The sequence below is a fragment of the Sceloporus occidentalis genome, unplaced genomic scaffold, assembly GCF_023333645.1.
Source record: "Sceloporus occidentalis isolate IW3139 unplaced genomic scaffold, rSceOcc1.0.p SCAF_281, whole genome shotgun sequence".
NCBI lineage: Eukaryota > Metazoa > Chordata > Lepidosauria > Squamata > Phrynosomatidae > Sceloporus > Sceloporus occidentalis.
The window spans coordinates 593224-617211 of NW_028317261.1; the positions used below are offsets into that span (position 1 = coordinate 593224).

At 45.4% G+C, this 23988-nt stretch overlaps 1 protein-coding gene across 1 annotated transcript; it reads right to left on the reverse strand.

Annotated features, from left to right (window-relative positions):
• Nucleotides 1-15661: 15661 nt before the first annotated feature.
• On the reverse strand, nucleotides 15662-21188 carry LOC149275548 (uncharacterized). Its single transcript, XM_089504608.1, has 3 exons — nucleotides 21114-21188; nucleotides 20146-20266; nucleotides 15662-16919 (listed from the first exon to the last, which is right to left on the reverse strand). The coding sequence occupies exons 1-3, from the start codon at nucleotides 21186-21188 to the stop codon at nucleotides 16093-16095; spliced, it is 1023 nt and encodes a 340-aa protein (XP_089360734.1). The 3' UTR covers nucleotides 15662-16092.
• Between the last annotated feature and the right edge of the window lie 2800 nt (nucleotides 21189-23988).

The following is a 23988-nucleotide window of genomic DNA, read 5'->3' on the forward strand; positions in this document are numbered from 1 at the left end:
TAGGACCAACAACAATAACACAGATACAATTAAGAGACCTGACAAAATACAAATATTCACAAGCAACAAAATTTGTGAAACATACTAAGGCAGGGTACAGGCCACCAGAAAGAGGTGCGTCCCTGGCCCTACTCTTTTCTCCGCAGAAGCGCCGCAACAAACAAATTGAGCAGTGCTGTTGCGGAGCAAAAAAGGAGCACGTGGAAGTGGCTCCTTTTTGCGCTGCACTTCTGCCGCCCCGAAGCGCCAGCGATGGCGAGGGTACATTGCAGTTGCGCCTCCCTGTTTGGAGGTGGCACATCTGCAATGTCACCATTATGCGCCGCGTATGGTGGGTGTGCTGCAGCTGCGCCGCCCTCTTCATTTGCGAGGGTTGCCAGCTGTGTGGGCACTCCGCCTACCAGGCAACCTTCACACGTGACGAGGGTGCCTCAAAGGCTTCTAAAGGCTTCTAAAAACAGATCAAAGCGACTAAGAGTAAAAGCATTGGTAAAACACAATAACAACTTGTCATTGTTGTGTCCCAAACCCTCCCACTTCCTCCCATCCACAATAAAATACAATTAAATTCTTAAACAATTATTAAAACAATTATTAAAAATTAAGCAGAAGCAGTTAGAGCAGTTGCTGAACAATTCAATTAATAAGAGATTGCTGGAATGCTAATCTGGAAAGAGATATGTCTTGATGAGCTTTTTAAAGCCTTAAAGACTGGTGATATATCGGATCTCTTCTGGAGGCTGTTCCATAACTTGGGAGAAGGTCCTTTGTGTAACTGCAGAGAGCCTAGTTATTGCTGGCTGCAGTAAGTTTTTACTAGAGGAACTCAAAGTGTGGGGCAGATTGTATGGGAGAAGGCGATCCCGTAAGTAAGATGGACCCAAGGCATGGAGGGCTTTAAAGGTTATAACCAAGACCTTGTACTGTCCCAGGAAATTAATGAGCAGCCATTATAGGTGTGATATGGACACCTCTAGATCTTCCAGTGGCCACTCTGGCTGCCATATTTTGGATTAGTTGAAGTTTCCGGACTAAGTGCAAGGATAGCCCTATGTAGATCTCATTGCGGAAGTCAAGGCATGAGGTTATCAGCGCATGCATCATAGTTTTCATGTCCTCAGGTTCCAGGAAGAGGCGCAGTTGGCGTATCAACCAAAGCTGATAACAGTCACTCCTTGCTGTCGTACTTAGCTGACATCTGGAGTGACAGATTCAGGAACACCCCAAATTGCAAACATAGTCCTTTAGGGGAAATGCAACCGCTTCCAGGACCAGTTGGCAAACCTCCATACCTGGATTAGGACCTCCAACAATCAGCACCTCCGTTTTACCTGGATTCAGTTTCAGTCTGTTTTTCCTCATCCAGCCCATTACTGCCCCAAGACATTCATTCAGAGGGGAGATGCCAAAAGCCTAGGCGACTCCTGCAGCAGCTCAGAGGCCAGTTGTGTCAGCTTGGCTAGGGAGTCTGTTAAGGAACGGGGAGGACAGGAAACCAACAGAATCCCCAGACTTTCTCTAGTCTTTAAGCTGAGGTAAATACATTCAGTGTGGTCCATCATACGGATAGGTATCCTGCTCAAGGCAAGATTGTCTTTATGGACGAAAGGCACTCCCCTTACCTGCTCACTGACAGAGAATCCGGATGGTAAGGCCCGAACCCAGGTGGCTATCTTCACCCAGCCAGGTCTCTGTGAAACAAGCCAGGTCAGCCTCTTGGTCCAGTAGGAGATCATGGACTATGTGCGTTTTATTTTTGACTGACCTGGCATTACACAAGAACAGGGAAAGGTTGTGTGGTTGGTTTGGTATGCTCTCCAGCCCTTTTGGGATAGAAGGGTGAATGGAAGGGGAGAGAGATATCTGTCAGGGTCCTAATTGCAGCCCGTCTTGCAACACAAAAGGCAGTACTTTGAAAAAGGAACAGCTTTTATTGAAGAAGAAGATACATGTAATAGAAGTGACATTTTTGTCAGGAATGAAAGAAAGTATAAACATATCCCTTTTATAACCATATGAATCCACCCCACTCCATTTACCAATGAAGCTAATTAATTGGATAACCCTTTCCCGCACAGCGTTCTCCCGCCCTTTTCTGCGCAGTGTCCTCCCATCTGGGATTCTGGCAGCTTTTCTAAAAGCAATTAAGCTCTCATGTGCCTTTTCTCAACCACTGCACCTGTGGCCTTGGACCACAGAACTCAGACACACAACAGTTTAATTAACATTATGGCTTAACAATATATATAGTTATCTATAATATAAAACCCTATCAATCTCCACATAATATGAGACCGTATGAAAATATAATAAGCATAAACCCATAGCAACATAATGCAATATAAAAATATCCCTAGTGGCGCAGTGGTTAAATGCCTGTACTGCAGCCATTCACTCAAAACCACAAGGTTGCGAGTTCAAGACCAGCAAAAGGGCCCAAGCTCGACTCAGGCTTGCATCCTTCCGAGGTCGCTAAAATGAGTACCCAGACTGTTGGGGGCTAGTTAGCTTACTTGCAAATTAGCTTACTTGCTGTTCACCACTATGATCTCTGGAATAGCGGTATATAAATAAAATAAATTATTATTATTATTATTATTATATAAAAATACCAATAACTCTCCTTTTCCAGAGACCAGTCTTTTAAACTCAAGCCTCTGTTAGAAAGGTGATTCCCACACATTCCAATCCTAGCAAAGAAGCACATTCTTTTTTTTATTAATGTTTTCAAAGTTTTTGACAAGCATGAGATAACAAAAACATAGAACCAAATACATTATACAATAATAACACATAAAATATACATTTACCTAGACAATATATACCCCACTCAACCTCATCATTAAACATTTAACACTAATAAAAAAACACTTAACATATACTGTACCTTCCAGCTGTCTGAATCCCTATACAGTCTATCAATTTTACATTGTCTTTATCTTACATGTTATTCAGATGTTTCCTTCACAAAGTGCACAATTAGTTCAATCCCATTTCAGCAATGAATTTCTTATTGTATTGTTTTTGAACAGTCTTTTACCCTGTAATTTACCTTAAGTGAGTAAATCTATATGAACATATTACTAGTAAATGTGAACAGCATACACTCAATTTAATACTCAATTGTTTTCTTCACAGAGTACACAAATTGTTTGATCAATTTTTTCGGAGTGGATTTTCTATCATATTAGCCTGTGTTTTTTTCCCCTTGGTTTTTTTCCTTCCTCCTCCTCTCTCCCTCCTCCTTTTACCCTATAAAATTACTTCATATAAGGAGAATTGTGTAGGCGAACTTCAACTTAGTTATAAAGAGCATACCCTCAATTTCATTGCTCTGTATTCATTTATAAATTGGAAACCTAAATTCACATTGAAATCTGATTTCTGAAACTATCAAATTACTATTTCTCACTGCTTACTGAATGTCATATTACGTAATTATCTCAAAACCACAATATTTTCCCATTTTCTTTCTATAAATTTGTAAAAAGGTTCCCATTCTTTTTTGATAGATTCTTCATTTTCCCCCCTCATCCAACAGGTCATCTTATCCATTTCTGCCATTTCGAATACTTTCATTAACCACTTTTCCAAGGATGGGGTCTGGTCAGATTTCCAAAATGTAGCATATGAAATTCTGGCACATGTAAGAAGATAGAAGATTAATTTACCATGTTGTTTCTGCAATTCTGAATCAACCATACCTAGCAAGTATGTTTCAGGAAGAAAAGAGATTTGAACATTTAGTTCTCTAGTTATAATATTATGCACCTTTAGCCAATATTGTTTTGCCGCAGTGCATGTCCACCACACATGGTAGTAAGACCCTATTACTTCCAGACACTTCCAACACTCTGGTTTGCTGCCTGCCTTTAAACATCAAGGAGATTCTTTGTGGAGAGAGATGCCATCTATATGTCATTTTCTATATGTTCTCCTTTAAATTCTGATTACTGGTATACTTAAGATCTTTGGTCCAAATGTTCTCCCATTTTTATATGCTAATTTGTGACCCACATTCTGTGCCCATAGGATCATGCTACGTCTAATTACCTCTTCCTCCGTATCCCAGCTCAAAATCATTTTATAAACTCTGGCGATGGCATTCTTCTTTCCTTTCCCCATTATCTCTTCCCATTCAGTTCTCTTGTTACATATGCCTGGCTGTAACTTATCAATTTTCCATCTTTCTTTCAATTGCATGTACAAATACCAATGACATGCAATGCCCGAACTTTGTAACTCTTCCACTGTTTTGAATTCTGTCAGATTCTGTGTTACATTAATCAAATCTGCGTATCTTAGCCATTTTTTCCTTTGGTATACCTTCCCTCCCAAAAAAGGCTTCGTGTGGAGAACAACTGTGAATAATTTGGTTACACAGTCTCGGTTTTAATTTATCCCACACCTTCAGCATTGATCCAATTATAATATGATTTTTACATTCTCTGTGGATTTTATCTTTATTATAAAACAGATAGCCGTGAAGCCCAAATCTTAGTCCGTCTCCTTCTAAATTCAGTATATACTCATTTTCTAACAGAATCCAATCTATTAACCACAATAATGTAGATGCAAAATAACAGATTTTCAAATTTGGAAGTCCCAGGCTCCCTCTACCTTTCTCATCACACATTATTTTCTTTCCAATTCTGGCCTTCTTTTTGTTCCAGACAAATTTCATTATATCATTTTGCCACATATCCAAAGGTTTAAAGGAATGCGAAATCAGAATAGTCTGAAACATAAACAAAATTTTAGGAAGCACATTCATCTGAATGACTGCTATCTTCCCCAAAAGAGATAGCTGAATATTCCCCCATTTAACAAGGTCTTGTTTAATGTTCCTCCACGTTTCCTCATAGTTGTTATGGAATAAGTCTGTGTTCCTGTTAGTTATAGTTATTCCCAGATATTTCACTTTTTTTCCTATTCTGAATCCCGAAAGTTCTTCCAAATTCTTAATAGCCGCATCGTCCATATTTTTCGTCAGCATATTGGTTTTGTCCTTGTTCACCTTAAGCCCAGAAGCTTTTTCAAATTCTTGTACTAGGTTGATTAAAGCTTGAATACTGTTACAGGGGTTTTCCAGGGTATAAACCACGTCGTCGGCGAATAACCTCATTTTAAATTCAGTTTTCTTAATTTTTAAGCCTTGAATTTGTTCTTCCAACCTAACTCTGTTGTTTAACATTTCTAATACAAAGATGAATAACAATGGGGATAGGGGACAACCTTGTCTCATTCCCCGTTTTATTTCAAATTCTTCAGATTTACTGTTATTTATTATTAAATTCACCTTTTGTTTCTTATATATTTCCTGGATCCATTTCTGGAATTGTGCCCCAACCTCCAGTTTTTCCAACATTGTAAATAGCGTTGTCCAGCTGATGTTAACATTCTTTAGCATGATCTCTCTACCTCTTTCTAGTATCTTCTATTAAAGCACATATTAAAACATATTATTTTAACCCAGAATAAATCCAATCTATCTTAATTCTACTCTAAACCTAAACCAATAACCTTTATGGCTTGAATCCCTAAATGAATAAATGCATGAATAAAGGGATTCATGACATATTGTCACTTTAGGCTGGTGCTCCTTGCCTGCCGCAATGAGATGGGACCATTGTGAATTTAGGCTAATGCTGCTTGCCTGAAGGTTTGAGATGTGACCATTGGAACCTGAGGCTGATGCTGCTTGCCTGAAACACTGAGACTGGCCCATTGTGATCTCAGCCTCAAGTTCTTTGCCTAAAGAATTGAGACGGTCCTATTGTGACTTCAAGGTGGTGCTCTTTACCTACAGGATTAAGACTGGCCCATTACAACTTCAGGCTGATGTTAGTTACCTGAAGGATTGAGATGGGAGAACTGTCACTTCAGACTGGTGCTCCATGCCTGAAGGATTGAGAAAGGTCCATTGCGTGTCAGAACTAGTGTATAAGGGTTCTGTCATAAAGGGTAAACATATTAGGGTTTGGTTATTAAAGTAGGAGTTATAGTTGTAATTCATAGTAGGCAGTGTGGAGTGATGGGTTATAGAAAGTACGTAATGGAAAATGATAGAAGGACAGATGGAGTGGCTTTTAGATGAAGGAGGGCGTTTGGAGAAGGGGATGGGGTTGCAGCTGTAGATGGTTATCAGGGAGGAGTGAAGCTGGCTTGGAAACACCGCTCTTCAAGGTGAGGCTGTCTGGGAAGGGAAGGGGAAGTATACACAACCTTGGTATCTATGCAACCTCCGCTTGTGTTGCTTTAGCTTGGGAATTGGGGGCTGGCTTAGGGAGGGGTTGAGCAAGGTCCTTTGGACTTCAGACTTTGCAAAAAGGTGTTAATGGATGTTTCTGCCTGGATTTATCAATAAAGCTTCTTTTGTTTCAAATGTGTTTTATTTTTTGAGCAGAGGACTGACTCCAGATCTCACCGTTTGCAAAGTCTCACAGTTTTAGCTCCAATGGAGACCCAGGAACAAGAAGACTCCTTGGGGAACCCGGTGGTTCTGGAGATCCTGGTGGTGAAGGAGCAGGTGCCTTCTTCAGAGGAACTAGGGCCAAGCCCAAGACTGGGAAACCTCCTGAAGCTCACACCATCCAGGCCACCACTGGAGGATTTAGGTTTCTAGCCCCAGAATGGGGACAGGAAGGCCGTCGGGGGGAAGAGAGACAGCCTGCGATCTGGCAGTGGGGGAGTCCCTTCATAGCTGCCCCAGCACAGAAGAACCCCAGGAAGACGTTTATCGAATGGAAGAAGACATAAAGGAATTAAAGGACCTTATGCAGTGGATGGTGCCCAAGTTAAAGATGCGGAGGAGGAAGATGTCAGAGGTGAACCAAGGGCAGCTGATGCTCCTTGCCTGAAGCAATGAGACTGTCCCATTGTGATATTTGGTTTCCAAACTCTTCACCATTTTAGTTGCCCTCCTTTGGACATGCTCCAGTTTCTCAATGTTCTTTTTGAATTGTGGTGCCCATAATATTCCCGGTGACCAAAGCAGAATAGAGTGGCACTATTACTTCCCTTGATCTAGACACTATACTTCTATTGATGCAGCCTAAAATCGCATTGGCCTTGTTAGCTGCCGCAGCGCACTCGTAACACATGTTCAACTTGTGGTCTACCTTGGACTCCCAGATCACTTTCACACGTACTTTCATTCATCCAGGTGTCCACATCCTATATCTCTGCCTTTCATTTTTCTGCCCTTAATGCAGTACCTTACATATCTCCATAAGGAATTTCATTTTGTTCGCTATGGCCCAGCTTTCTAGTCTATTCAGGTCATATTGAATTTTGATCCTGTTCTCTAGCGTATTAGCTACTCCTCCTAATTTAGTGTCATCTGCAAATTTAATAAGTATGTCCCAAATTCTGTCAACCAAATCATTGATAAAGATGGTGAATAGCGCTCGGCCCAGGACAGAACCCCACTGGACACCCCACTGGTCACTTCTCTCCAGGATGAAAAGGAGTCCTTGTTGAGCACCCTTTCGGTTTGGCCAGTCAACCAATTGCAAATCCATGTAACAGTTTCCTTTTCTAGCTTGTTTCATGTTTTTGTGTTATATACTGTTTAATTTGGTTAACTGCTATTAGTGAATTATCAAGAGTGGCCACCAGATGGCGCTCCAGGATAGAAGTTGGTAAGAAGCCAAAGAGCCTGCAGTGCCCTGAGTATCCACAAGAGGGCGGCGTTGTATTAGGAATGTTCTTTATTGATAAAATCGTTCTATAGGGACTAATGTGATTTTCCCATTGGCTCCCATTCCTGAGGGGGCGTGTCCTCCTTCCCTTTAACTGGACCTTCCTCCGCTCCCATTGGCTGCCTATTCCCCCCCTCGGTTGCCCTGAAAGCAAAAGGGCCACCAGAAGGAAATGGGGGGGGGGGGTTGCAGCGCTGCATCATGGGAAATTTGCAACCAGGGGGGTTTGCGGTGGTGAAACAGAGCAGAAGCAAAGCTGTATTCCACACCAGAACAATTCGGAGTGGAATCGGGAGCGATTTCTGTGCATTCGCTTGTTACCGATTTCACCAAAATGAAGGGTCACTTTGGAATCACTGCAATAGCCCCACAGACGGAGCCCCCATAGAAAGGAATCGCCTGTGATAACACTCACGTTGTCGTGTGAATTTGCATCATTGGACCCGCAGTGGCTTTGGATCTGAGCTGCAAAGAGCTGCAAAAACCACTGTGTGATAAACACAGTCTTTCAGATTTCACAAGGCTCTGTGGTTTTGGGAACAAGAAACTGATTCTCATAATTCTTGTTGATAATAATAATAATAATAATAATAATAATATGACATTCTCCCTCATAAAGGGACAACTGGAATTACAAGTTTAAGACAATAAACTCTCTTTTCCTGTCGTTTGCACCCATTGCTTCGTCTCCCGGTCTCCTCCGCTGGGAGGAGGGAGAGCGTGGAATTCTGGGAAAAGCTGGCGGTTGGCTTGGAGCCTGAATAGGGTTCTAGAAGGCTGGTGGCTTTGACCGTTGGCTGCTTAGGAAGAAGAAGGGCTCCTTCTGGGTTTCCTTGGCAGAACAGGGAAGGTGGGTGCCTCAAGATGGCGATGGGGGACCCCCAAATTTGGTTCCTCTGTGAGACGGATGGCTGAAGGGAAGAGCCCCCATTTTGGAGCCAAGGATAGGGGTCTGGAGGGTCTTCTGTAGGGAGGCAGCTTTGGGGGCTTGAAGCAAGGAAGCCCCCCTCCTCCTCCCCTCTTCTCCGGCTGCCAGGCCTCCTCTCCTCTCTTGGGAGTTTCTTTGGGGCCATGAGATTTTGGAGCGGGATCCAAGAGAATCAAAGGGAGGCTGGGACCAAGGAACCTCAGAATATGATCAAGACTTCAAGGTTCTTTCTGAGGTAGGAGAGGCTGCAGCTGTTTGCTTTTGCCTGAGCCTCTGAAGGGCCCCTCTTCTCCTTTCTCCTTGGCTGTCTTCATGGAGGGCAGACTCCTTTTGCCCTTTGGACTCAGTTTGCAACAATGGCAGTGAGCTCAAAAGAAGGGGAGAAATGGCAAGAGGAGGAGGAAACTGTGGCCTTTGAAGAGCAGCTGAAAAGGTGGGAGGGCAGAGGATGAACCAGGGGAGGGTCCCTGCCAAACTGGGAGAGTTGGAAGGCATGCAGCAGGAGCTGGGCCTGGAAATGGAGGAGAAGGGGGCTTGCAAAATGACCTCCATGGATGAGGAAGCTGGGCCAAGTCCATGACATACAATGGCCCAGTGAAACGATGTCCATTTTGTAGGAGCCAGTGTGGCCTAGTGGTTTGAGCATAGTGGAACTACGACTCTGGAGATCAGGGTTTGAATCCCAACTACATCATAGAAACTCTCTGGGTCACACTCTCTCAGCCTTAGGGGAAGGCAATGGGAAACATTAAATATAGACATTTAAATATTGCAGTTGCTATGGTTGTTGTTATTGGGTTGTTGTTGTTGTTATTGCTGTCTATCTATACATTATGATTTTATGTAGATTATTGCAAGAAAAAAACAGACCCATTAAAATCAGACACATGATTTACTCCTATTGACATCTTTGGAGTGATGAAGTCTGGGGCCAACCCTAGGACTCCAATCCTAGCCCCATTTTCTGGAAATTAAGGAGATGTACAGGCCGCCCCTTTTAGCGCCAGATCAGGGCCACGGCAAACACACTGCTTTTTGCAGCTCCTTTTTGCACTATGATAAGGTTACACCGTGGCCCTGATGTGGCCTTTCTGTTGTGCAAAAAGGAGCTCCTTTCTGCGCCAGGGGAAAATGCCATATCCACCAATGGTGTGGCTTTTCTGCACTCCTTTGGCACTGCGTCATCTGAATGTAGCACCAGAGGAATGCTGGGATGTCACCTGTGATGTGGTGCAATGTGCAGGATCACACCGGCATGCGGGAAGAGTCAGGGAGTGCGCTGTGTAGACGCCATCTTTTCCCTCATGCCAGCTAAGGATGCTGGTCTCTACGCCCCGAAAGGCCCAGTGAACTGTCTCTTGCAGCATTCGGAAGATTGTCTCTCTGAGGGTTTGGAGGCGAGACTAATAATAATAATAATAATAATAATAATAATAATTTAATCAATAATTTATATCCTGCTTTCCAACAGATTTATTTTGAATTTTAGGGAAGGTTCAGGTTTGATTTGCCCTTAGCGCTGTTGAATTGTACTTTCTGTGGTCTGTGAAATGTGCATAAATGTGTGCACATAAAAACACTTTGTATTTTCTGCAGGTGTAGAAAGAACCAAGATGCTTCCAAAGGAAGGGAGAGAAGAGAAAGGACCCTCAATTCCTCCTTTGTGGAAGAAACTGGAGGAAAGAAGACCTCCGGACAGTTAGTGTCCAGGCCTCCTTTTTTGACTCTGGAGCCTCAGGAGAAGAAAGAGATACTGAAGGTTCTGGAACATTATTCCCCACAGTCACAAGCAGCACAAAATGGCTGCTGGGACACAAAATAGTCGAGGGATGGTGGGAGGGATAAGTTTTCCAGCCAATCAGGGCCAGGGATGGTGGGAAGGACAGGTTTTCCAGCCAATCAGGGCCAGGGATGGTGGGAGGGACTGGGACTCCAACCAATCAGGGCAAGGGATGGTGGGAGGGACTGGGACTCCAGCCAATCAGGGCCAGGGATGGTGGGAGGGACTGGGACTCCAGCCAATCAGGGCCAGGGATGGAGGGAGGGACTGGGACTCCAGCCAATCAGGGCAAGGGATGGTGGGAGGGACTGGGACACCAGCCAATCAGGGCCAGGGATGGTGGGAGGGACTCCAGCCAATCAGGGCCAGGGATGGTGGGAGGGACTGGGACTCCAACCAATCAGGGCCAGGAATGGTGGGAGGGACTGGGCTTCCAGCCAATCAGGGCCAGGGATGGTGGGAGGGACTGAGACTCCAGCCAATCAGGGCCAGGGATGGTGGAGGGAGGGGGGGTTCCAGCCAATGGCAGCCACTCAGAGTGTCCTCAGGAGGAAATCATGTGTAAAATACATATCATAAAAACATCACAAAGTATAAAAATTCCAATTACAGTCATCGCAGGACAGTTATGCTGTTATGACCGGAACTAAACATATATACATTTATCATTATATTTACATGCTGATGTTGACCAGAACGTGGGCAGTGTATACATGCGCAGGTGCATCCATGTGCATGCATATCTACACACATATTTCTCCATGCATTTGCTTATGTTTAAATTGTATGCAAGTAGAAGAGTATATATAAATGTGTATACACACACACACACACACACACACACACACATTTGTGTACACATGCAGACGTTCAGACAGATATCTATGGGTATGTAGAGATGCCTCCACATATATACATATATGTATATACACAAACACACATGCACACATCCATCTGTTGTTGTCCATTGTTCTGGTCCGTTGTTCCAGGTGATGCTGTAGAAGAGGCCCTGCCTCCAGCGGAACCAGAAGCTGCAGGCGATGAGGAGAGGGTCTCCTTGCCCAATGCATATCTCACCAGGAGGGCCAGCACCAGGAAGGTCAGTCCCCCCACCTTCACCAAGGCCCCATTCCCACTCCCTCATTTGCCCTGGACAGAACTGGGCAGATCCAGGTGCCCCCATATCGAATCTCCCTGGAAACAAGTTCCTACTACCCTTTCCCTCAATCGGCAGCAGGGAAGAGCCGGCTGTTTCCAAAAAGAAAGGGTCAATAGTCCGCTTTCATAAAAACCGCGCTAAGAGAGAATTGCCCTGGATCTCTTGTGCAAGCCCCTGATCGAGTTGTGTCAAAATTGGTGTGAGTGTGAACTTCCAACTTTTAAATCGGTTTGGGAACCGGGGTAAAATGTAGTCTGAATGCCCCTACATTTAAGGGTGAAGGGAGCAAGAAACAACAAGCAAAGTCTAAACACTTCCTTTTACCATTGCAGCATTAGAGCGTGCCGTCACCCTCGAACTGTCAATGGCTCACCAGCAGCAAGGCCAGGAGAGCACAGAATGTGGCTACACAACTCGGTGTGTGGCACTCCCCACAACAATGATGTGTGTCTTTTTTATTTTCAAAAATGTTTATTACACTGAGATATTCCCATGATAGTATTTAAATTACCAAATATCGACCAAATATTAACTATTAATTTAACGGAATGTTATCACCCTTTTCTCCAAATGTTTAAAACAACTCCATTCCATTTCTAAATCTTCTTTTGGTTTCCCTCTTAATAAGGCAGATACTATATCCACATTTCTAGCTTCATGTATCTTAATCAACCAATGTTTGACAGAAGGATTAACTGTAGATTTCCAAACTTGAGCAAATAAGATCCTTGCACATGAGACCATATATAAAACAATTCTGTTGTATTTTATTGACTTTATGTTGTGTGTCCTGTTTAGTAAAAATAAATTTGGTTCAAAGGGAACACAGTGGAACCTCGCCTTACACGGGGGATCCGTTCTGGATCCCTCTGCGTAAGGCGAATTCTGTCTATGCTCAAGCCCCACTGGAAACAATGGGGCTCATGCACGGCGGCGCGGTGGGGTGAGGGGCGCAACGGGCACGCGCGCCCATTCAATTGAATGGGACGCGCCGCCCCTTCCGCCCCACGCACGCCCCACGGCTTGAGCGCGTACGCTCAAGTCCGCATATGAGAAAGCCGCGTATGGGGAGGATGCACTGTATCTATATCAAGAATGTTTTGGATGGTTCCATGAATCCTTTGCCAGAATCCTTTAGCTTTAATGCATGTCCACTTCATATGAAAGAAGCTTTCCTTGGGTTCCCCGCATTTCCAGCACTTAGTATTGCAAGCTTTGTATATCTGGTGGGTTTTTGGGTTACCACTTGAATAACATTTTGATGTAATTTTCTTTATAGTTTTGGCACTGAGTGAATTCATTTGTTCCTTTCCATGATTTTCCCCATTCCTCTATAGCAGGGGTAGGCAACCTTTTTGAGCCGGGGGCCGGGTTGTTGTCCCTCAGGCGACTGGGGGGCCGAAGCCGGGGGTGGAGCTTCAACCCTCTGGGGCGGGGCCACATGCGGGGGGTGGAGGTTCCACCCTCCAGGGCGGGGCCGCATGCCGGGGGCGGAGCTTCCACCCTCCGGGGGCCAGGCCTCCCCATCTTTGCTGGCCCCTGACGGGGCCCCAGGCCCCGTCAGAGATCGGCAAAAAAGCTGGTGGGGGCCGCCAGCGCTGGAGGGCTCCCTGGAGGGCCCCAGCGACGGCACCGGGCCTCCGAGAGGCCCCCTGCCACCGTCGGAGCCCTCCTGGAGGGCCCCAGGGATGGCAAAGGGCCCCCCAGAGGCCCCCTGCCGCCCTCGGAGCCCTCCTGGAGGGCCCCAGGGACTGCAGCAGGCCCCCCAGAGGCCCCCTGCCGCCCTCGGAGCCCTCCTGGAGGGCCCCAGGGACTGCAGCAGGCCCCCCAGAGGCCCCCTGCCGCCCTCGGAGCCCTCCTGGAGGGCCCCAGGGACGGCAAAGGGCCCCCCATAGGCCCCCTGCCGCCCTCGGAGCCCTCCTGGAGGGCCCCAGGTATGGCAGCGGCCCCCCCAGAGGCCCCCTGCCGCTCTCGGAGCCCTCCTGGAGGGCCCCAGGGACGGCAGCGGGCCCCCCAGAGGCCCCCTGCCGCTCTCGGAGCCCTCCTGGAGGGCCCCAGGGATGGCAGCGGGCCCCCCAGAGGCCCCCTGCCACCCTCGGACCCCTCCTGGAGGGCCCCAGGGACGGCAGCGGCCCCCCCAGAGGCCCCCTGCCGCTCTCGGAGCCCTCCTGGAGGGCCCCAGGGACGGCAGCGGGCCCCCCAGAGGCCCCCTGCCGCCCTCGGAGCCCTCCTAGAGGGCCCCAGGGACGGCAGCGGGCCTCCTAGAGGCCCCCTGCTGCCCTCGGAGCCCTGCTGGAGGGCCCCAGGGACGGCAGAGGGCCTCCTAAAGGCCTGCCGCCGCTGCCGCCACCGCTGCCCATCGCGGCTTTTCGCCGCTCTGGGCGCCGCCATTTTGGGCGGCAAAATGGCGGCCAAGTCTCACGCGACCTCCCCCGAGGTCGCGCGAGATTTTGCCACCATTTTGGGCAAAAAAATGGCGGCGCCCATAGCAGCCTCTGGGGCGGCAGCAACAGCAGCCAGGGGCCAAGCGGCAGGCCTCCGCAGGCCGCATCCAGCCCGCGGGCCGGAGGTTGCCGACCCCTGCTCTATAGGTATAGTTTTATTTATATCACCTGCCCATCTTACCATGCTGTGTTTAGTAATTTCATCTTCTAGATCTCTTTCTTTTAATAGTTTATAATATTTGGATATGTGTTTACCTTTTTTGTCCATAATAATTTTATCTATTTTGTTGTTATCCATCGTCAACCCAGGAGCTTTATTGTCTGCCTTAAAACGATTGTTTAATTGGTTCTATAAAAACCAATCCTTCATGTTTCCTCTTTCATTAAGTTCTTCCATAGATTTCATATTGTATTTTCCTTCTGGTGTTTTGTTTATTAAATCTCCGTATCTTAGCCATGGAGTATCTTTGTTCTTTGTTCTATTGTAATAGGCTTCTTGCAATGACACCCAAAATTGATGTCTCATTTTATACCATACTTTAAGCAATGCTCTTCTTATAACATGATGGTTAAAAGTATTATTATCTTCTGGTTTTGTATACCACATATATGCATGTATACCAAGATTCAGGTTAGCTTTTTCTATATTCAATAAATTCTTGTTTTCTAATTTGAACCATTCTTCTAACCGTTTGAGACAAGCTGCATAATAAAGCTTGTTGAAGAAAATATCTTTTACTAAGGCAACCATAACAGTTTTGACTCCGTATCCCATCCTGAAGCCTGTTTGAAATGGGTCCAGATAATCTGCTTCATCCAAGACCTCTTGTAGATGAAGATCAACTGTCCTCTCAATCATATTGTTTAGAAATGGGAGATGGGAGACTGGTCTGTAATTGTTCATGTCCAAGGGATCTAGGGAAGGCTTCTCCATAAACGGCCGTACCACAGCTTCTTTTAATCAAGATGGAAAATAGCCCTAACTAAGAGATGCATCTATGATATATCTCAGGTGATATATGAAGGGCAAGGGTCGAGAGGCCAAGTTCTCCTCTTCCCACTTCCAAGGAGCTTGTCCACATCCTCAGTACTCAGATTCAAATTGATCCAGTATGATCTTACTTATGGACACCTTACTTACAACCACTGCAATAATGCTGACATCCAATTTGGCTCTTATCTGAGAGATATTATCTGTGAAATAGTAATTTAAAGCATCATAGTGAGCTGTAGAAGGCAAAGTTTTGTGCAAATTCACAACTTCTGTGCATCAAAGAGACCAGTGTGTTGAAACAGCAAAGAACTTTATTGAAAACACATATCAACAATTCAGTGTTTAAGCCAGAACTACCAGAATATATTAAAACCCCAAACCTTAAATTCCACCCTCTTCCAAACCCCACCCACAATTCTCACCATCTATCCCCCACTATTAACCAGCCCCACTTTGCCATCCTTCTCACACGCACAATCTCTCCCTGCCCCAGACATTTGAAGAAACTAGCTCCCTTTCTGTTACTACCGGTCCCCAACTTTCTTCAGCCAACATCCCACAAATTCCGAATGCTATCATTGCTTTTCTAACTAGCTGCAACAAATCCCAGCCCCCCGTCTAACTAATCTAAACCATGACCCATAATCCCCAGCCAAATTTGTAACTCAAAACAATTATCTATACTAGTAGCAATTAAAACCTAAACTTAACAAAACATAACTTTAAAACATAAACAGACATATGGACAGAAAAACTCTACAAATAAATTCATAAGGGCTTTTAAACACCGCTGGATTGAAAAAATATCTTTGTATTCAATCTTTACAAAAATAATGTTCATTCACTTCATGGATTTGTGTGGCTTCTCTCCTGTGTTGCCTCTCTGGTGTCTCAGGTGGGCTGACTTGTCCGAAAAACATTTCCCACAATGCTGGCATTTGTATGGCTTCTCTCCTGTGTGGACTCTCTGGTGTGTCACTAGGTGTGACTTTGAAGAAAAACATTTCCCACAATGCTGGCATTTGTATGGCTTCTCTCCAGTGTGGACTCTCTGATGTTTCACTAGGCTTGACTTCCGAGAAAATCATTTTCCACAATGCTGGCATGTGTATGGCTTCTCTCCCTTGTGGATTCTCTGGTGTGTCAGTAGGTTTGACTTCTGAGAAAAACATTTCCCACAATGCTGGCATTTGTAAGGCTTCTCTCCAGTGTGGACTCTCTGATGTCTCAGGTGGACTGACTTGTCAGAAAAACATTTCCCACAATGCTGGCATTTGTGAGGCTTCTCTCCTGTGTGGACTCTCTGATGTCTCAGGTGGGCTGACTTGTCAGAAAAACATTTCCCACAATGCTGGCATTTGTGAGGCTTCTCTCCTGTGTGGACTCTCTGATGTATCACTTGGGCTGACTTGTCAGAAAAACATTTCCCACAATGCTGGCATTTGTGAGGCTTCTCTCCAGTGTGGACTCTCTGATGTCTCAGGTGGGCTGACTTGTCAGAAAAACATTTCCCACAATGCTGGCATTTGTGAGGCTTCTCTCCTGTGTGGACTCTCTGATGTATCACTAGGCTTGACTGCCGACAAAAACATTTCCCACAATGCTGGCATTTGTATGGCTTCTCTCCTGTGTGGACTCTCTGATGTCTCACTAGGTCTGACTTCAAAGAAAAACCTTTCTTACAATACTGGCATTTGTATGGCTTCTCTCCTGTGTGGACTCTCTGATGTGTCACTAGGCTTGACTTCTGAGAGAACCAATTCCCACAATGCTGGCATTTGTATGGCTTCTCTCCTGTGTGGACTCTCCGATGTATGACTAAGACTGACTTGCAAGCAACATTTTTTCCACAATGCTGGCATTTATGTGACTTCTTTCTTGTGTGGACTCTCTCATGACTCACAAGTTCTTCTGTAAAGAAGGACAATCAATGACAAAAATGAATATCAGAATTAAGAGAGGAGGGTGTTACCCCAAGATTTAGCCCTTGTTGAACCCTCCCTATTTGATATTAAATTAATAAAGTTGCTGAGAGTGACCCAAGCATGACATTATTGCAGATGTCCCCAAATCCATGGAACAATCGTATCCCTACTGACAGGAGGAAAGAAGAGATTGTAGTGGAACTGCCTTAAGGGAATCAGTCAAAGCAGATAGTCAAAGGACTGTTGAAAAAAATATTCCATTAAACATGATTAAAAATATTTTGATTGACAAGTGGCATCATGTCCTGTGAGACTGCCATAGAGTACTGAGTCAGAGCCCAAGGGATGATAACTGCAGAGGTCACTTCATGCTGTCTGGCACCAGGAGATGACTCACAACCAATACAGTATACAGCTCACATGCGGATTGGTGTGGATTGGATTGGAGTTGTGTGTACAAGAGATGGTGAAGTTGATGGAAGTCAGAGAGCTTCCAAGTATTTGTATTATTTTGCAACTCAGGATAGAGAACCTCCAAGGACTTGGGTGAAATCAACTGTGTCTGTGAGTTACTTTTAAGTGTGGACAGTAGTCAGTGCATTGCCAAAACCTATATCTGGATATTTGTTTCCATACTCTGCTATATTATTGTTGAGCTGAATCAGGAAGTGTTTCTTTCGGATCACGCTGTACATTGGCTTATGAACAGGACTGGAATTCAGAGCCAAGAAAGACCTGAGAGCCGGTGTGCTAATCCCTTTTGTCTGAGGTATTTGCATCAAGCATCCGTTGCATTCAATTTGGATTCAGACAATTTTTCCCCACCCAGGAAACATACTAAAGCGATTTAAACCATTTTGAACCCTCAGTCTCTGTCCGAAAGCAACAATTTCAGTATAAATGTCTGCCCCGATATTTACTGTTCTTTGGTGTCAGTCCCGTTGCAGAGAGAAACTCTGTTGGTTTACATGGCTAAGCGCCTCAATATACTCAGCAAACCCACTTTCCGTTCCCTTGCAGGACTCTCAGCAATTGGAATCAAGGACATTCTAGGAAATGTATTACCATTAGTATAGCTTTACATTATTCACCAATCCCACCTTTTTTACTTACCTCTTGTGTGTATGTACGAATGCTTGTGTGTGTGTGTGTGTGTGTGTGTGTGTGCGTGCGTGCATGCATTTTTGCTTTTTCCCTAAATAAAACATAAAACCCCATTTGAAATGCCTCTAGAGTTATGTGAGATTTCGTGCCTGGTATAGTTGGGCTGACCTCCGAGGTCACTGTTGCCTGAACAAAATTATGTCTCTTCTTTGGGCTAAGTACCAAATTCCTCCCCCCCCCCCCCTCCAAAGCATAGCACTTGCGAGTGTCCTCCCCAGACTCCAGCATTTTGGGTAACAAAGGGCCTCTGGAACCAAAAATGCAGCTAAGCAAGCTCAGGTTGGAAAATAAAAGTGCCTTTTCTCTAATTGTGTCCTCCTTTCCTTCCTTCCTAAATATTACTCATAATTGCTAAATAAAACCACTTTATATGACTGAAAACAAGGACCTGAGCCGGTTCTCATTAGTTCACTGAAACCAGTTCTGAAAGTCTGTCAGAACTGCCTCCAAATCCCCAAGGCCCCTCTCCTGGCCCTTCCCAGGGGTCCCTTCCTCTCCGCACAGAGCTAGGCGATCCTGGCTTGGCTCCTGCCTTCCCCTCCTGGCTCCCAGAGGCTTGATCCACTTCACTTTCTCCCTCTGCTCTCTAACCTTCTTTCTTGCCCATCAGCATCTCATTTTCAGCATCTCTTCCCTGCCTTTCACTTTTTCACTTTCCGTCCGTCTCTTTATCACAGACACATACCCACAGAGTGTGATGCATAAAAGGGACACTTTGAGACCCATTTGTTGGGAAAGGCGGGATAATCAATATACAAATAATTCATTGGCAAAGGCAGAGCAAAGGAGCTGGGACCTGGACTCCAATTTTGGTGAGGGTCAAGCGCCAAGGAGCAGCCTTAAAACAGCCTTAAAACATGTATCAGACAGGCATGGACTACTGATGGGGTTTGGGGGAGATCTCAGGGGCAACCCTACATTGTATTGCCTGGTGGGGGGTCGGAATGAAATAATATTTTGCATCCCACAACATCCCTTTTGGGAAGTGGAGTCCATTTTGCCACTGTTGGGCCCTCTTTGAGCCATTGCAGGCCCAAGGGAGGTCTTTCCCCCAAGAAGACTCTCCAGAGCCTTAAAAGGATGGAAGAGGGGCCAAAAAAGGTAGGAAACCTGCCCAGGGATGTGCTGAGTACCATTAGGGTGTGAAAATCATTAATCTCTATGGCTTCTTTCCACAAAATCCTAGAATAGGCAGTTTAGGATGGAGTATTTAGAATCCTTAGATACTGGAGAAAAATAGTGCCTCACTGAACTACAGATTCAAATACTCTATCACAATTAAACTACACTTGAAAGGGATCTAGGAGTCCTAGTAAACAAGAAGTTGAACATGGGCCAGCAGTGTGATGCGGAAGCTAAAAAGGCCAATGTCATTCTGGGCTGCGTCAATATGAGTATAGTTTCTAGATCAAGGGAAGTAATAGTGCCACTCTATTCTGCTTTGGTCAGGCCTCCCTTGGAATATTCCTGTGTCCAGTTCTGAGCCCCACAATTCAAAAAAGATGTTGTGAAGTTGGAACATGCCCAGAAGAGGGCAACCAAAGTTGTGACGGATCTAGAAACCATCAAGCCCTATGAGCAGCGGATTAGAGAGCTGGGTATGTTTACCCTGGAGAAAAGAAAGTTAAGCGTGGATGTGATATCTAAATATAGGAAAGGGTCATATTAAGGATGGAGCAAGCTTGCTTTCTGCTGCTACAGAGAAAAGGAGACACCACAATGGATGCAAGCCACAGGGAAAGAGTTTCCACCTAAACATTAGGAGGACCTTTGTGACAGTAAGAGCTCTTTGACAGTGGAATATACTCCCTTAGAGTTTGGTGGAGTCCTCTTCTTTAGAGGCCTTCAAAGAGAGGCTGGATGGCCATCTCTTGGGGGTGATTTGAATGTGTATTCCTGCATGGCAGAAAGGGGTTGAACTGGATGGCCCTTGTGGTCTATTCCAACTCTATGATTCTATAATTCTAGTGGAACCATAGCAACATGATAATATAGTATGAAAGGGGCCTTACTCTTTATATAAAGAGTAATGGATTCAGGTTCCTTACCTACAGAAGCCACATTCTCATAATTGTCCATCATTACATAATTGTACAAAAGTTTCTGTTTCGTCGTCAACAGATTCCATTCATCTTCATTGAAATATACTGCCACATCTGCAAAGGTGACCTGAAATAGAAAATAGCCCTCATCCAGAGAGTGACTAAGCAAAAGGGGAGGAAAGGACATGGTGCATCCCAAATATTATTTCATCCCTTCAGAATTCAGTCCATGAAATAAACTTTAAATTCTGTCAGCAAGAAAAAAGCTACTGCCTTTGAAATCCAGTTTGAGATCCACTTTGTCTCAAATCCTTTCAATATAATAAAGAATATAATTTAGGCCATGGGTGGGATATTGAGGATGAATTGGGATACTGACGTTCCCAAAATATATAGTACATTCAGCCACAAAACAATTATGGTGCATTTAGCCATTTCTTGCCAAATATCAGAGGAAATGTCATTCGTAAAAAACAGTTCTGGGGAGCACTGTGTACATGAGGGCCACTGGGCCCACCCCCAATTTAGATCCAGAGATGGTCTCCCCTATCCCCAACATTTTACAGACCAGAAAAGCAAGGCACATGTGGACAAGCAACACTAGAAGGTGGTGAGGATGGCCAAGGTTGTTTATGAGCAAGATCACACAAGCTAGGAAGGGCACAGCAGTTTGCTTTTGACTCAGCCTCCTGGCAAGGGAAGACCCTGGCAGCTACTCTCCTCTCCTCCCTTTTGAGTTGATGAGGTGCAAACTCCTTGGAAGTCATTTTGCAGCAACCCAAGAGAGCCAAGGAGAAGGGGGAAAGTCGGTGGAGGAGAGAGAAACTGGGACATTTTTGAAAGCCCCTGAAAAAGTGGGGTGACAGAGAATTAACCAGGACTTTCTCTGCCAAACTGGGACAATATGTTCTCCACTTGCTTTCATGAGCTGGCTCAGCAGTGACACAAATGAAACTAATAGGATGTTGACTCACCAAAGAGTTGTTGTTCTTTGACAGCCTCTTTCTCTTGGAGCACAACACCCTCCGCTTGGCCTCTGTGTTGGCCATTAGGTGGGTGGGGAGGTGGGGGTCCTGGTAGCCTGCAGTTGGGTCTCTTCCAGTAAAATATGTCCCAAAGCTGTATACAAGGAAGCCGAGATGAAGTTCCTGAGAAAAGAGATTAGGGTTAGGCTTGATTTGTCAAGAAACACTGCATCACTCAAAGACACAGAGAACAGTGTGCTGCTGGTGAGATACGCAGGTGACATATGCCTCCTTTGAGCCAATGCAGAGGTGGGCATCCCCTTCCTCCCTCTTCACCCAACAAAGCCCCATGGACCTAGCATAGATTCACTGCAGCTCCCCTACACAACAGATACTCCATGTTAAAACGCTTTTGACGTTGCTATGTTGCACAGCACATGAGGCAACACGGTAACATATGGCGCCAGATTCTCCACCTTGACTGTAGTCAGTAGCTTGTGAGCTGAAGAAACACCTGTCGCTTTCTCGGTAAGCAAAGAGACACTGTAATCTTCTCTCAGATGAGGCTTTTATTCCTATAAGAGTTTTCACTGTGTACAACACTATATACATCGACACCCTCCACCATCCACACCAGTAACAACCCACTCTGAGGCACACACTGTCTCACTCTTCCTCAGTGACAGTTGAGAATGACAGTTGGCAGTTGCATCAACATTCCAATGGCAGATACAGAATTAGTCAGTTTTAAAAGAGTAGAAGCACCCAAGATGAATTTTTATCCTGTAAAAATGGTTTTGCTTTTTAAAATTAACCAGTTTGTTTTTCTGTCTAATCCTTATTCTTCTTGTTGTTTGTTTGTTTGTATGTTCGCTTGTATCATTCTTGGTAGTATGAGTTATTCTGGTCTGCCTCCTTCCTTCTTCCCTGAAAATCTCTCAGTAAGAAAACTGGGGAGACTTTTAAAACCTCCCAAAGGAGCCACTTTTGGCCTTTTTTGGGGACAAGCCTCCTCTTAGGAGCCAAAGACTGATGTTTGTGAAGAAGAAGAATAAGGCATGTATTAAAACTATCCCCCCATTTCTGATCCCTTTTAAAACCCTTGTTCCCCAGAAGGAGCAGAGCTGCGTAAGAAAACCCTCTCAGAAAAGAGACACAAAAGACACACAAAGAGACACACTTCCTTCCTTTTGGCCCAAGGAGCCTGGCCTCCTTCTCACTCTGGAGCCTCAGGAGAGAAAGAAAAGCCTCTGTTCAACTGAGGCCTCAGAGAAGGTTCCAGAACATTATTCCCCACAGTCACAAGCAGCACAAAACGGCCACCGGAACACAAAAGCACTGCCAGAACACAAAATGGTCGCTGGAACACAAAAGCACTGCCAGAACACAAAATGGTTGCTGGAACACAAAATGGCCTCCAGAACACAAAATGGCTGCCTCTGCCTCAGTGCTTGGCAGTTGGCAGTTTGAGGCCTTCATGGGAGAGAGAGAGAGAGGGAAGAGTGGAAGGAGGTCCTGAAGGGAGGGGGCCTTGGGAGATAGAGAGCCTTCCTGAAATATTCGGGGTTCACTTCCTAACAAAGGGGTTTCTGGCCTCATAAAGGTTTTGGGGCAAACTGGATCTGAAAGGCATTAGTAGCCTTTTCTCTTGCCAAAGGGATTTAAAGTGTATTTCCTGGACTTGATCTCCAGCATCCACATGGCCAGAGAGAGGAGGGGTCCTGCCCTGCAGTAAGGCCCCTGCAGTCCCTCTGAAACAAAGACTTCAACTCCCACGCCTTCTTCCTTCCTTCCTTCCTTCCTTCCTTCCTTCCTTCCTTCCTTCCTTCCTTTCTCCCTAGCTGCCTTGTGTTAGTGGTGTTACTTCTCGTTTGTCATTGTGTGCTTTCAAATTGTTTCTGACTTATGGCAACCGTAAGGAAAGCCCTTTGCAGGCTTTTCTTGGCAAGATTTGTCCAGAAGTAGTTTTGCAAGTGCCTCCCTCTGAGGCTGAGAGAGTGTGACTTCCCTAAGGTCACTCAGTGCGTTTCCATGGCCAAGAGGGCATTCGAACCCTGGGCTCCAGGGTCATAGTCCAGTTCTACATCCACTAAACCACGCTGTCTCTTTCTTGAGTCTTTGTCGTTTCTTGTGGAGTGGCTCCAAGTCATTGTTGACTTCTGGGGACCCTCTCCTGGGGTTTCCTTGGCAAGAGTTGTTCAGAGGAGGTTTGCCATTGCCTTCCCTGAGGCTGAGAGAGTGTGGCTTCTTGTCCAAGGGACTCAACTGGTTTCATGGAGGAGTGGAGCACTGGACTCTGGCCTCCAGAGTTGTAACCCAACACTCAAACCACTGCACCACACTGCCTCCCATTCCCATGTACAACCTGGGAAATAATTGCAGACTTTTATCTGTTTTTCATGTGTGTCTTCAATTCTATTCCAACTTATGGCAACCCTAAGGCAACCTTACCATGGGGTTTTCTTGGCAGGTTTCTTCAGTGAGGGGTTGCCATTGCCATCCTCTGAGGCGGAGAGAGTGTGACTTGCCAAGGGTCATCTAAGTCAAAAATATTGCAGCAATAATCCAATCTGAGACTGCTTTAACTGCTCTGGCTCAGTGCTAGGGAATTCTGGGAAATGTAGTTTTGTGAGACATTGAGCCTTCTCTTTCAGAGACCTCTGGTGCCATAATAAAGTCCATTTCCCAGGATTCCCTAGCACTGGGCCAGGGCAGTTAAAGCGCTCTCAATATGGACTATTGCTGCCGTGTGTTTTGGACCTTACTTGGCTGCAAACTGTCCATAGCCTGCAATGCATCTCCTAATTCTGTTGGCAGTCCCTCCCTCCCAACACTTTCTCATTCCCCCCCAAAACCAGAGCAAAGTTGGCAGATGGAAAGAGGT

What these genes read in the sequence shown, in the direction of transcription:
- LOC149275548 (XM_089504608.1), bottom strand. Translation starts at nt 21,188, where the DNA reads ATGGCCAACACAGAGGCCAAGCGGAGGGTGTTGTGCTCCAAGAGAAAG. An exon ending in CAAAGAACAACAACTCTTTG is followed by an intron (nt 20,267 to 21,113) that starts GTGAGTCAACAT and finishes TTTCTATTTCAG; the next exon opens with GTCACCTTTGCAGATGTGGC. An exon ending in TGAGAATGTGGCTTCTGTAG is followed by an intron (nt 16,920 to 20,145) that starts GTAAGGAACCTG and finishes CCTTCTTTACAG; the next exon opens with AAGAACTTGTGAGTCATGAG.